This window comes from Perca fluviatilis, chromosome 5 (assembly GCF_010015445.1).
Source record: "Perca fluviatilis chromosome 5, GENO_Pfluv_1.0, whole genome shotgun sequence".
NCBI lineage: Eukaryota > Metazoa > Chordata > Actinopteri > Perciformes > Percidae > Perca > Perca fluviatilis.
Genome location: NC_053116.1, coordinates 3,919,568 through 3,934,290, shown reverse-complemented (window position 1 = coordinate 3,934,290; position 14,723 = coordinate 3,919,568). Strand labels below are relative to the sequence as shown.

General features: G+C 45.7%; 1 protein-coding gene and 1 long non-coding RNA gene across 3 annotated transcripts in view; one reads left to right on the top strand and one right to left on the bottom strand.

Moving 5' to 3' along the window:
- The first annotated feature begins 6,134 nt into the window (after positions 1-6,134).
- The window catches only part of si:dkey-16n15.6 (organic solute transporter subunit alpha), a 14,164-nt gene continuing 5,575 nt past the window's right edge, over positions 6,135-14,723 (top strand). The window contains exons 1-3 of one of the 2 annotated variants that reach the window (XM_039801137.1): positions 6,135-6,417; positions 14,076-14,227; positions 14,349-14,422. In XM_039801137.1, coding sequence (XP_039657071.1) covers positions 6,351-6,417; positions 14,076-14,227; positions 14,349-14,422 — 293 coding nt within the window. In that variant the 5' untranslated portion in view covers positions 6,135-6,350. The remainder of the gene's footprint in view (positions 6,418-14,075; positions 14,228-14,348; positions 14,423-14,723) is intronic. The other variant, XM_039801136.1, reaches the window with a different exon arrangement.
- On the bottom strand, positions 8,426-13,713 carry LOC120559454. The gene is made up of 2 exons (XR_005639286.1): positions 13,522-13,713; positions 8,426-8,876 (listed from the first exon to the last, which is right to left on the bottom strand). It is a non-coding gene; the product is annotated as an uncharacterized LOC120559454 (long non-coding RNA).

Genomic DNA, 14,723 nt, shown 5'->3' with positions numbered 1-14,723 from the left:
AATAATCCTTAGATTTATATAATGTATTTTCATAGGTTCAAGTACATAGCATGGACCAGTGCTACATGCCACTGCATTTACAGCTTACAGCTACTTTGCCACATCCGTCTCCAAATGGGCCTTTATTCACTTCCACTCAACTGTATTTATAGTGTTAAATCCTAACCAAAGTTATCTGGGGACACTTTACAGATAGAGTCGTTCTACACCACACACTCATCTTATCATTTACAGAGAGCCAGCAATTCCACCCCCCCCAAGAGCAAGCATTTAGACAGTGGAAAACTTCCTTTAAACAGACAGGCGGGGGGGCGGCCTGTGTATGTTGAATATTAGCCAATTTATTGAAATGTTTAAAAGTTAGAATGTTTAGTTTCTTGAGATGATCCAAAAGGCGATGAAATACATCAAGCTATTTAAAGTATGGAATGATAAACTGTTTCTGAAAAGGTTCAGCATCAGACCTGCAACCTCATGAGCCAGCTACACGTCACATGGGTGGGGAATTCTGGGAGTTTTATTAGAACTGCATCCCATTACGCTGGTGATCCTTTTGTTGCGCCATGCTCCACGCTATTCCTATGGGTGGCGTCAAGCGACTTCAACGTGCACGCAAAGCATTCCTGGAAGGTGGCGCTGCATTTGAAAAAAATGCTGCGTGTCCAAAAGCTGGCCGATACCCATCTTTATGCAAATTAATCCGTTGAACGCGACGCGATTATCCAGTAGAAGTAGACGAAAATCTTTCAAACTGACCTTTGTCGATCTGAAATGAAGACAGGTTCAGCAACTGCACGGCCTATTTCTCACTTAAAATGTTTTCAGAAACACGTTTCGGTGAACTATTTTCGTAAAATACGAGATTGTATTCTCAATGAGCCGCCATGACGCTGTTGAAATTCTCGAGAAGCCAGACCCACGTGACGCGTTTGTCCAATCAGCTCGCCGGTCGAGGGCGTGGAGCATCAACCGCGGATGTATGACGTCGCGACCCCACGCTTCAGTCATGTCGGACAAATGGATCTGTACCGTTAGCCTAGCAATCTAGACGCACCCTAGCGGCGGCAAATGTAATTCGCAGCCAGGGTCGAATCGGCTTTGGCCGCGAGCGACTCTGGAAGACTTGGAGTTCAGCTTTTCTTTGAGAAAAGAACAAAGAACGGCTCTGAAGTCATTCTTAAAAAAGGAAGATGTTTGGAGTTTGTTGAATCCATCAAACTAGCGTTGCTCTGGTTGGTTGTAGCGGTTTTGACTTACATTTGCTGTTTTAAGGCCAGGTCATGTTTGTAAATGAGAAGTTGAAAAAAAAGTTTAATTAACTAGCATTTTAGTTAGCAATAATTAGCCTGTGTCCATGTTATCTCCTTACATATACCTACCTATGATTGAGATTTCTCTCGGCACAGCTACCAGAAGACTTCACACTTTCAGACAGGTTGCTCACGTCACATCTACGTCTTCAGGCTCAGTTGGAGGCTGCTCAGTAACGCTCAGCCAGCACCGGGAAAGAGACTTCTGATATCCTTCACTGGTCTCCGTCAAGGGAGTAAGCGAGCGTCTGGAATGGGTAGCTCCTATGGCGCTATTTTGATGCTAATAAGTGATCACCCGCCATTAGCATCCCATTGACTGCCATTCATTTTGACGTCACTTTGACAGCGAATAACTTCACATCTGAAGCGTTTAAAGACTATTTGTCCGTTGTTTATTTTATAAAGAAACACGGCAATGTATAAAAGGCTCCATTACCTTGTACCTCACGTTATGGCTCCGTAGCAGACGCTTTTATAAAAATAGGCTAACGATGTGTGATAACCACGAGACCTACTGTCACACAGTAGAGTAATTACCGTATAGTACAGGAGAAGCTCTCAGATTAGTTTGGACTTATATTAGCTGTTTGGGTTTAATGACTAATGTTAACTAGCATGTTAGTGATCAGTAATTAGCCTGTGCCTATGTTATCTCCTTACATATACCTACGCTCTCCCTCTCTGTAAGATTGGGAATGATTGAGATTTCTCTCGGCACAGCTACCAGAAGACTTCACACTTTCAGACAGGTTGCTCACGTCACATCTACGCTGTCTCTCTCAGTTGGAGGCTACGCAGTAAAGCAAGAGATCACCAGAAAAGTGCTTCTAATAGCCTTCACTGGTCTCCGTCCAGAGCAGCGGGGTCTATTGGTCCATTTCTTTAAATGTCTATGTGACGTGAGCAACCTGTCTGAAAGTGTGAAGTCTTCTGGTAGCTGTGCCGAGAGAAATCTCAATCATTCCCAATCTTACAGAGACCGAGAGCGTAGGTATATGTAAGGAGATAACATAGGCACAGGCTAATTATTGCTAAACTAAATAATTAGCCTGTTAACGTAAGTAATTAAACTTAAACTGCAGGCTCTGCCGCCATGGTAACAGACAACAGTGTTAATGTTACACACCTTTGGCCATAAAGTTCATAATCAAAGTTTTTTTTTTTTACTTCTAATACTTAAGTACATTTAATATCAGATACTTGAAGACTTTTACTCAAGTAATATTCTAAAAGGAGACTTTAACTTAACCCTCATGCCCTCCTTAAAAAAACGTACTCTCGACACCTTCGAGGCAAAAATGTACACGCACACAAAAATTGTTAAATTATTAAATTATTAAATCATCATATATCAATATTTTTTTCTGCTTTTTTTTCATAAATCACTTAAACAACTTGTAACCTAATCAAAACCACCAAACATTCAATCATTTTCAGGATTTTAACCCTTTAAATGCCAGTTTATGTATTTGAAGTATTTCATTTTTTATTAAAAAAAACACAAAAAATGATTTTTTTCCATATAATGAATAATATCTAGATGGGGCTTTGGTGGGGATTAGAGGCTTGGATATGTCAAAGATAAGCAACAAAACTGATTTGATTGCATTAGTATTTTTTATGTAATTCCAGATACTCCCTCTGGACACCTTCGAGGCAAAAATGGCCCCATTGACTTCCATTATAACCACATGTTTTGATCTCACTGCCTTTACAGTATAAAACCATGCATTCTGTAATGTCAGCATTTCATTTGGAAGAAAACTAGTCATATTTGACATTTTTACAGTATTTCACCAGATTCAACCATTTTGCCCTTGTAGGCCAATGCATGAAATTATAGTTATATTATGGAGCTCTGTGTGTGTGTGTGTGTGTGTGTGTGTGTGTGTGTGTGTGTGTGTGTGTGTGTGTGTGTGTGTGTGTGTGTGTGTGTGTGTGTGTGTGTGTGTGTGTGTGTGTGCGTGAACCTGTAAGCAAGCAATGATCATTTTAGGGCTGAAAAAAGGCATTTTTTGAAGGATGCATTTCATGTGTCTTTGAAGACGTGCTTGAATAAAAACATTGTCTCCTGCATGTGTTGTAAACTGGTGCTTATCATTTCAAATGGTTTGTGGGACATGGTGGCCCTGAAGACTGGTCTCCCACTATGGACATCCCACAGGGTCCGGGTGGATTCCCCTTTGGACCGGTACACACCAGCCAAGTGTGAAGTCCCATGTTCGACTCTCTTGAGCATCCACATCACTCCATCCTGAGATTGAACACCTCCCGTGTAGGTTTGTCATTTCCTGAATCAGCTGATCAAGTCAAGAGTGAAGAAAAGGTGGAAAGAGGATGCCACATCATGGATTCTTGATATGGCATATCTCGTGGGCTCTGGCATCATGCCGGTCGGTGCTTGAATGTTGCGCAGCGTCTCAGTATTAGATGGAGACCAGACTTGCCAATTCTTCACTGTCCATTCAATGTTAGGATGGACAGGATCTTCAGTGTCCTCTCCACTTTCAGAGGAAGGTTAGAGGCACTCACAGAGTTGGAGGACACCAGTGACCATTTTGTGTCAGACTCCAGAAACTTGTGTCATCTTCAGATGAGTCCTGCAGTTGGCTGGAAGATAAAGGCTCCTTCTCTTTGCTCCAGGTCTTTCTCCTTCTCTAGAGCCAGGTGCATAAACACACTAATAGTTGTTTCTGTTTACAACATATTCAAGAGCAAATGTTTTAGAAAATAGTATGCGTTTTCAAAGCCACAATGAAAATGAAACACGCTCAATATACCTTCGTAGGGCTTTGACATTTACACAACTCTCTCTCACACACAGACATGCATGCACACACACACACGCACATACATACACACACACGCACACACACACACACACCCCCACACACACACAGACACACACACATACACACACACACACCCACACACACACACACACACACACACACACACACACACACCCACGCACGCACATGCGCGCGCGTGCACACACACACACACACACACAGAGCTCCATAATATAATTATAATTTCATGCATCGGCCTACAAGGGCAAAATGGTTGAATCTGGTGAAATACTGTAAAAATGTCAAATATGACTAGTTTTCTTCCAAATGAAATGCTGACATTACAGAATGCATGGTTTTATACTGTAAAGGCAGTGAGATCAAAACATGTGGTTATAATGGAAGTCAATGGGGCCATTTTTGCCTCAAAGGTGTCCAGAGGGAGTATCTGGAACTACATAAAAAATACTAATGCAATCAAATCAGTTTTGTTGCTTATCTTTGACATATCCAAGCCTCTAATCACCACCAAAGCCCCATCTACATATTATTCATTATATGGGAAAAAAAATTTTTTGTGTTTTTTTTAATAAATAATGACATACTTCAAATACATAAACTGGCATTTAAAGGGTTAAAATGCTGAAAATGATTGAATGTTTGGTAGTTTTGATTAGGTAAGAAGTTGTTTAAGTGATTCATGAAAAAAATATTGATATATGATGATTTAATAACAGTTTTTTGTGTGCGTGGACATTTTTGCCTCGAAGGTGTCCAGAGGGTACAAAATGAATCATTTAAGTATAAAAGACATGTAAGAGTAAAAAACACTGGATTTAAAAAAATTGACTGAAAAGAAGGATTCCTACAAAATGTCATGCCATAAGAAGTAACACAGCAAAAATGATCACAAAATGAAAAAAAAAAAACTTGAGAAAAATGTACAAAAATGACCGAAGAGGGCATGAGGGTTAAGTCATTTTCTGGTAAGATACTTGTACTTTTACTCAAGTATTGCTTTCAAGTACTTTATACAAGAACTCTGGCCTCTGTGAAATGTTTAAACAATTATTTTGTAATTGTTACACAAATCAGTGGGCCATTGGAGTGGTTGTGTTTTGGGCAACCACAAAATAAAAGTAAAGTTTCCCTCTATTCATTCATCTGGCATATATATTATATATTTTGAGTTTTTTTATTTAATGGAAACGATCATATCTTGTCGGAGGACAACTGATTTTGTGGGTACTGGACTATCATATAGTTATGTAACTTATAAATTATACGTGGGGAAATGATGATCAACCCTGATTATTGTCAATAAGAAAATGGTATTCATTTTCAACGTAATTAGCACTTTTCATAGTGGGACGTGTTTGGCTGAAGTCTCCGAGTCAGTGAGCTCAGAGTGTGCCTGTCAGCTTATCACAGCTTCCCGCTGTAAACAGCTGCAGGATATGGTCCATAAATCCAAAACAAAGAGCGATATGCTAAATCACACTCAACTCCTCTTTTCACATTACACACATGTAGTCATTCCACCCACTGTTTATATAAAGATATTGATCAGTGAAGCTTAAACTACCATATAAAGGTTCTTCTTAGATGAACTTGTAGCCAGCGGTGTAGTCTATGTGATACGCAGGTATACGCAGTATACCCACTAAGAACGCTCCAGGATTTCCATATACCCACTTAAAAATGTGCAACGGCACGTAACGACATACTTTCCATTATAATTTTGATATATTTTGAATTATCTGTGTTTTATTTCTTCACATAGGCTAAATAAAGGTATTTCCACCGTAAATTGGTGCATAAAAGTGTGTCAGAATGCAGGAAATTAAGTCTTTGACGCTCAAATTCTTGCCCATTCTTGCCCATATATATATATATAAGCCCATACATATACAGGAGTAGAGTATACAATACATTAGATTACACCACTGCCTGTAGCCTCTCACAGAATGGACTTGGACCCCCTCCCACCTGTCCACTCACCTGTCTCTAGTCAATCATTAATGTCTCCAGTCAGACAGGAAACATTCAGGCCAACACGCTAACCGACCCTTCCTGACACCATCCCTGATCCGGGGACTCTCCAAGCTTAGTTTGCTTGCGGTGTGCTTTAGCTGGCCGTGGATCAGGAGCAGGAGTTTGGAGCTGATTGTTCTACGTCGGCCTGTCGGTGTTTGTTATGCGACAGCTGGACAGAGACCGAGAGGAGCCGAGCATTAGATAGAGAATGGGGAGAGGAGCCAACTGCAGCTGGATTGGGCCTGAGATCCCTCTGTCATCACAGATCTTCAGTGGTAAGTGAAGGCCTATACCGAAGCCATAGTTGAACGTTAGGGAGTGACGGCATTAATGCTCAATAATCATAAATAATATCAATTTCAGCTCTACTTGGACCGTCATGACTGTGTGACCAGGGCCAATCACAGTTATGAAGCTCATAATGGCCACATAATGTGTGAACATCTTTAAAGTTTTGACATAATGTGTATATGTAATGTTATATAGTTTGATATGTATTTTCTTCTGAAACGGCTGTACAGAAGGATCTTGTACATACTGAAAATGATTTTGGACGAAGCAGGCTTTAATAAGTGCCACTAAAAATAGAATCCCTTTTATAAAAAAAATTTAATATCATTTAGCATTTTTATTAACAAATTTATATAATTTAGGTTATATATATTTGGGTGTCCTCCCCCAGGGAAGTTTTGAGCATCAAAGACTTCATTTCCTGTATTCGGATACACTTGTATGCACCAATTTACGGTGGAAATCCCTTTATTTAGCCTATGTGAAGAAGAAAAAAAAAAGATGACAATTCAAAATATATCAAAAATGTAATGGAAAGTATGTTGTTGTGTGTCATTGGGCATTTGTGAGTGGGTATATGGAAATCCTGGAGCTTTCTTAGTGGCTATACTGTGTATACCTGCGTATCACGTAGACTACACCACTGTATCTCAGTGTTCTCAGGAGGGAATATGGAGGTTTTCACCCATTTATTTTGGCCATGCTAAATGATAACATCCCATTGTGAATTGTGTTCAAAGAGAGATGGAATGCTATGGGAAAGATATTCCATCAGGTGTAATGCCTCCTGAAATAATGGCTAAAAAGATAAAAAGAAAAGTAAAATCAGATAAAAACACAAAGGATAAATCACAATCCTATACAAATCAATCCGATTCCATCAAAGAGCAAAAATGGATGAGTTTTTGGGAAGGAGCAGACTGAAGCATAATGCTTCTAAAGCCGGTGACACACCAACCGCACGGCCGACCTTCGGCAGAAAAGGCAGTCAGACTGACTGCCTCTCCAAGTTGGCCAAAAAAAAAGTGCCTCTGTCGACGGCAGCTGATTGGACGAACGCGTCACGTGGGTCTGGTTTCTCCGGAAATTCAAAGCCAGGTTGTCATGGCGGCTCGTTCAGAATACGATATCATATTTTACTAAAATAGTTCACCGAAATGTGTTTCTGAAAACATTTTAAGCGAGAAATAGGCCATGCAGTTGCTGAATGTCTTCATTTCAGATCGACAAAGATTAGATTGATCGATAAAGATGTCAGATTAAAAGATTTTCGTCTACTTCTACTCGATAATCGCGTCGCATTCAACGGATTAATTTGCATAAAGATGGGTATCGGCCAGCTTTTGGACACGTAGCATTTTTTCAGTTTTAAAAGATTTGTCAGATTTTGAGAGGCGTTAGTCACGCTAATCCTGCTCGTCATTTCCGGGGTTAGCGCTCCACCAATCAGATTGGTCATGGAGTCCGACTGACCGCCCTCCGACGCAAAACATCAGGTCGGCCAAAACGAAGGCCGGCGGCTCCTCGGACGGACGACGGCACGGAACACACCGAACAGACTCGAGTCGCTGACCTCGCCAGACTGTCCTACGGCCGATTATCGGCTCGGTGTGTCACTGCCTTTAAGTCCTGCCCCGACCTTACAATATCACATTATTACAGGTAAACCCCAAAAAGGTGAAGGGAAGGCTGAGTATAACCACATGGGACAATCCGGCAGTGTGGATGAGATCAACACAGCTGTACAAGTTTGAAGTTGACTTATAGACGTACCGCCATGGCATGTTAACCGCTTGGATGCCGTTACGCAACTAAACAGTACCATAACCCATCCTGCCAAAAAGAAGTGGGTTAACATGAAAACAATATCAGACTGAATGAATTAAAGGAAAATTCTGGCGCAAAATGGACCTAGGGGTTAATAACACGTGTACCCACTCTGTTAGGCTCTAGTCGGACCCAGGACTGAGAACAGGCACACAAACACAGATGAGCGGTTAGCAGTGTTTTATTGGACACAATGTGGATAGTGCAGGAGGGAATGGCCAGGAGAGCAGCTCCAGGTGGAGTCGAAGCTGGAGATCAGACGGCGGGTGTGTGGCCAGGCAGCGAAGACGAGAGCTGGGTGGAAAGGCTGGTTGAGAACGGAGTTGCGAGGTGAGCAGGCAGCGAGGAGGCAGATGAGAACCGAAAAGCAGCAGGTCCAGAGGCGGAATCTGAACAGAGATGGGAAGCGTGAGACAAGCACAAAGGAGGCAACAGGTATGCTAGTAAAAGGACTGAATTCTCTCGAGCACAGAGTGGAGCCACGTTACCACAGGAATGGTTGCAACGAACTGGCGCTGAAGAGGTGAACAGCCCGGGTAGATAACTGTTGGTTAATTACTGGAATGATCTGCAGCTGGCTGGAGCAGAGCAGGTGAGAGTGGCCACGCCCCTTGACCTAGATCCTCACACACACACACACACACACACACACACACACACACACACACACACACACACACACACACACACACACACACAAACACACACACACACACACACACACACACACACACACAAACACAAACACAAACACACACACACAAAAACACACACAAAAACACACACACACACACACACACACAACACAACACACACACACACACACACACACACACACACACACACAACACACACACACACACACACACACACACACACACACACACACACACAACACACAACAACACACACACACACACACACAACAACACACACACACACACACACACAACAAAACAAAACAAACAACAACAAAACAAAACAAAACAACAACCGGCTTGTCAGGATGGGCCCGATGGAAACCGAGATTAACTGAGGATCCAGAATGAAACGCCTGGGGACCCAGGACCGTTCTTCCGGACCATAACCCTCCCAGTCCACCAAGTAATGGAAACCCCGACCACGTCTCCGATCGTCAAGGAGCTCCCCCGACAGTGTAGGCCGGATGATCATCGATGAGACGAGGCGGAGGAGGGGCTCCGTGAGGCGGACACAAGGCCTCGAGGAGACAGGCTTCAACTGGGAGACATGAAAGGTCGGGTGGATCCTCATAGAGCGGGGCAGTTTCAACCGCACAGCTGACGGGTTGACGACGGACTCCACCTCGAAGGTCCCAGAAACCGGGCGACAGTTTACGGGAGTCAGTCCGAGAGGGTACGTTGCTGGACGAGAGCCAGACCTTCTGTCCTGGTTGGTATTGGGGTGCAGGAACCCGGTGTCTGCCGTCGTTTTGTTTCGCCTCCGCGGTCTGGAGGAGAGCCTCCCGGCGTCATCCCAGATCTGCGGCAGCGGGTGAGGTTGTCTTGAACTGAAGGCACAGCCAGGTCCTTTCCCGGACGGGAACAAAGGGGTTGGTAACCCACTGATGCCTCGAATGGGGAGAGGCCGGTGGCAGACGAGGTGAGTGAATTGTGGGCGTACTCGACCCAAGGAAGGTGTCTGGCCCAGGTAGCCGGGTTCTGGGCTGCCACACAGCGTAGCGCAGCCTCCAGGTCTTGATTAGTCCTCTCCGTCTGGCCATTGGTCTGAGGGTGGTAACCAGAGGAGAGAGAGACAGAGGCACCCAGAGCAGAACAGAAATCCTTCCAGAGTTGAGAAATGAACTGTGGGCCCCTGTCAGAAACAATGTCCACAGGTATTCCATGGGGACGGAATACATGTTGGACAAAGAGGTCCGCTGTCTCACTGGCAGACGGTAATTTAGGTAATGCAACAAAATGGGCAGATTTAGAGAATCTGTCCACAATGGTGAGTATGGTCAGTCCAGACGATGAAAGGCTGCTCCGCTCCGTCCAGCCAATGCCTCCACTCCTCCAAAGCCAGCTTCACCGCAAGCAGCTCCCGGTTCCCCACGTCATAGTTCCTTTCTGCTGGGGACAGTTTCTTGGAGAAGTAAGCCACTGGATGGAGCTTCTGATCCGTGGAGGAGCGTTGGGACAGTACAGCTCCCACCCCAGAATCAGAAGCATCCACCTCAACAATAAACTGCGAACTGGTGTCAGGATGAATCAAAACAGGAGCAGTTGAGTGTACTCACAGCAGTCTCAGCTTCCGAGGTCCACAGGAACGGGATCTTGGGGGAGGTGAGCTTAGTCAGGGGGGCTACCACCCGGCTGAAGTCTTTGATGAAGCGGCGGTAGAAATTAGCGAAGCCGAGGAATCGCTGCAGTTGTTTCCGTGAGGTGGGTGTGGGCCATTCGGTCACAGCTTTTATTTTTCTGGATCCGGGAAACCCCCTCCCCCCTAAAACAAATCCCAGAAAAGGGACAGATTGACGGTGGAACTTCGCGTATTCCGCTTTGACAAACAGTTTGTTCTCCAGGAGGCGTTGGAGGACCTGGCGGACGTGGGAGACGTGTTGCTCATGGGACTGGGAGAATATCAAAATATCGTCTAGGTAGACAAAAACAAAACGGTGGAGGAAGTCCCTTAGGACATCGTTCACCATGGACTGAAAAACCGCAGGGGCATTAGTTAGACCGAATGGCATGACCAGGTACTCAAAATGCCCTAGGGGAGTGTTGAACGCCGTTTTCCACTCGTCCCCATGTTTGATACGGACGAGGTGGTAGGCGTTGCGAAGGTTGAGTTTGGTGAATACAGTGGCGCCCTGAAGGGGCTCGAAGGCCGAATTGATGAGTGGCAGGGGATATGTGTTTTTGACAGTAATGTTGTTGAGTCCCCGGTAGTCGATGCAGGGACGCAGGGTTTTATCTTTTTTGTCAACAAAGAAAAAAACGGCGCCGACAGGGGAAGACGAGGGACGGATGATGCCTGAAGCCAGCGAGTCCCTAATATAGGTCTCCATGGCTTCCCTCTCAGGCCGGGACAGATTGAATAGCCGGCTGGACGGTAAGGGGGCACCGGGAAGAAGCTCTATGGCGCAGTCATAGGGTCTGTGAGGCGGTAAAGAGAGAGCTTTAGTTTTGCTAAAAACCTCCGCTAAATCTCGGTACTCATCAGGGACAGACGAGAGGTCAGGAATTTTGTCCGGAAGAGCAGGGAGGTTATCAGAGGGCGGAATAGCAGATCCGAGGCAGACAGAATGGCAACGAGTGCTCCAACTATGGATCTTGTGGTTTTCCCAATCAATGTGGGGATTGTGACAGCTAAGCCAGGGATAACCGAGGATAAGGGGAGTGGTAGGTGAGGAGACTACCTTAAACCGAATCGTCTCTCTGTGATTGCCTGACAGAATGAGAGAGATGGGGACAGTTTGGTGCGTTATCCGGGCAAAGCGATGACCGTCAATGGCAGTGACTGGGATAGGGGAAGGCAGAGATGTAACGGGAATAGCTGCTTGTTTAACAAAGTTGGCGTCGAGGAAATTGTCCTCTGCTCCGGAGTCAATTAATGCGGTTAATGGGAGGGACAGAGTTCTGAATTGGAGTGTGGCAGAAATAGCTAATCGGGGGCCTATGATGTGGGAGGTAGATGTAGGGCTTGCAAGGACACCCACCCTTACTTGCGAGCTCTGTCTTTTGGTCGAACGGGACAGTTGGCGAGGAAATGGGTGGCGTCCCCACAGTATAGGCATTCGCCAGCCCGAAGGCGCAGCTGTCTTTCTGCTGGGGACAGTTTAGCACGACCCAGCTGCATGGGCTCGTCTTGCTCCATAGTAGAGGACTCAAAGGGTGGTGAGCGCTGAGCTGGTCGGGCTGTGGCCTGACGGGTAGAGGACAGCTTCTCCCTGTTAGTGGGGCAGGCTCGACCGCTCCTGTCCCGTCTCCTCTCCCGTAACCGGTTGTCGATTTTAATGGCTAGAGAAACGAGAGAATGGAGGTTAGTGGGTTCATCCCGAACAGCCAACTCATCTTTGACAGGGTCGCTCAAACCGTTTACAAACGCCCCCTGGAGTGCTTCATCATTCCACTTGGAATCAGCGGCTAATGTCCAGAACTCTATGGAATAGTCTGCCACACTGCTTGTGCCCTGTCGTAGCTTCAGGAGTCTCTTGGAGGCATTACCGGCGTGGTCTGGGTGGTCAAACACAGTCTTAAGACGTGAGGAAAACTCATCGAAAGAATACCCCTCAGTACGCTGGTTAGTGAACACGGCTTCTGCCCAGACCAGAGCTCTCCCTCTGAGCAGACCTAGAGCGTATTGTACCTTAGACGTCTCAGAGGCGAAGGAGTGGGGTTTCTGTGCAAAAACCAGGCGGCACTGAAGAAGGAAACCACGACACTTGTTTAGCTCACCGGCGAAGGGTTCAGGCGAGGTGACAGGGGGCTCTCGGGGAGCTGTAGAAGCCGAGCCTGGGGAAACAGGAGGAGGTGCAGACAGAGGAACAGATAGGGAGGCATTAGATGTTACCAGATCAGCCACTTGTGATGTTAACTTGGACACTTGATTCGACAACTGCTGGCTTGTCTCCAATAAGGTCCGTATTAGGTGGTCATGTCGCCCCAACAGCAATCCCTGAGACTGGAGGGCGTGCTGCATGCCGTCCTCCTGTGCTTCGTGTGGCGTCTCAGCCGGGTTCATTGTGTGGCCAGTTCGTTCTGTTAGGCTCTAGTCGGACCCAGGACTGAGAACAGGCACACAAACACAGATGAGCGGTTAGCAGTGTTTTATTGGACACAATGTGGATAGTGCAGGAGGGAATGGCCAGGAGAGCAGCTCCAGGTGGAGTCGAAGCTGGAGATCAGACGGCGGGTGTGTGGCCAGGCAGCGAAGACGAGAGCTGGGTGGAAAGGCTGGTTGAGAACGGAGTTGCGAGGTGAGCAGGCAGCGAGGAGGCAGATGAGAACCGAAAAGCAGCAGGTCCAGAGGCGGAATCTGAACAGAGATGGGAAGCGTGAGACAAGCACAAAGGAGGCAACAGGTATGCTAGTAACAGGACTGAATTCTCGCAAGCACAGAGTGGGGCCAACGTGTACCACAGGAATGGTTGCAACGAACTGGCGCTGAAGAGGTGAACAGCCCGGGTAGATAACTGTTGGTTGAGTACTGGAATGAGCTGCAGCTGGGTGTTGGTTGATTACTGGAATGATCTGCAGCTGGCTGGAGCAGAGCAGGTGAGAGTGGCCACGCCCCTTGACCTAGATCCTCTTGAGTGACATGTAGACAGACAGACAACACACACACACACACACACACACACACAAGGGAAAGGGGAACAGGAAAACAGGCTGGGACAGGGAGACAGACACTGACCCATAACACACTCGATCGCTCCCTGGGATATGTTTTCATGCTAATCGAATATATCTCTAACTTGAAACAAGCTAGCGCAAACCGTTGATTAGCTTCTAACGCTAGTCTTCGGGGCATGGATAAAGTAAAAATAAATCGCTATTTTATACCACTAACAAGGCCCAAAAATCCCCCACACTTCCACGGTAGCATAATGAGGGTCCCTACGTGTAAACCGAGGCATTGAGAACTTTGTAAGTGTACAGACAGTTAAAATGAAAAAGATAGTTTAGAAAGACATTACCGTTCACGTATACAGGCAGGCACCATCTTGGGAAAACAGGCATGACCAGTCGAACCACGAACACCCTGCTTGAGCTATGTTACTGGTTACTGGTTGCACGGCGTTGGAAATGTATTGTGATCACCAGGCAGTAGGTGAAAGCGTGTCTTTTCTCAGCCCTCAAAGATGATCTGTGGCTCTTCCTGATCCCGGCCGGCCTGGCTGCCATCTTACTGGCCGTGTTCCTGGAGGAGGTGGGCTTCTTCCTGCGCCACATCCCCTCATCCAGACGGAGACGCCTCTACCTGTGGATATTAGGAATGTACCCGGTAACGGCAACCTCGTCGTTCCCTCACACATCTCCTGTGAAGTATCTTATATTTGTTTTGGTCCCAGGTGCATATTGTGCATTGTGTTTCAACAATTTGAATGTTCTTTTCTAACTTTAAGGTATTTGCCCTGACCTCCCTTATAGCGCTGTATGTGCCGCGCTCGTCCTCGCTGTGTAATTTCATCGCCTCACTGTGAGTTAACAAGTCTTGAGATTCACAGATTTCAACTGCAGGGTTGCATGTATTGCCATTTCAACCCAGTTGATGGGAATTTGGTTCGGTGAGCTCACACAAAACAAAAACAGCAAGCACCCCTCTCACATACAGTAAGGTCCTTAGGACGTACAAGACAATAAAGCAGAGGTGTATAAAGTACTAGAGACCCATACTTGAGTAAAAGTACAAGTGCTCTATCAAAAAAGTGACTTGAGTAGAAGTTGAAGTGCTCTTTAAGCACCACACTTAAGAAGAAGCACTAAAGTATTCAACATTT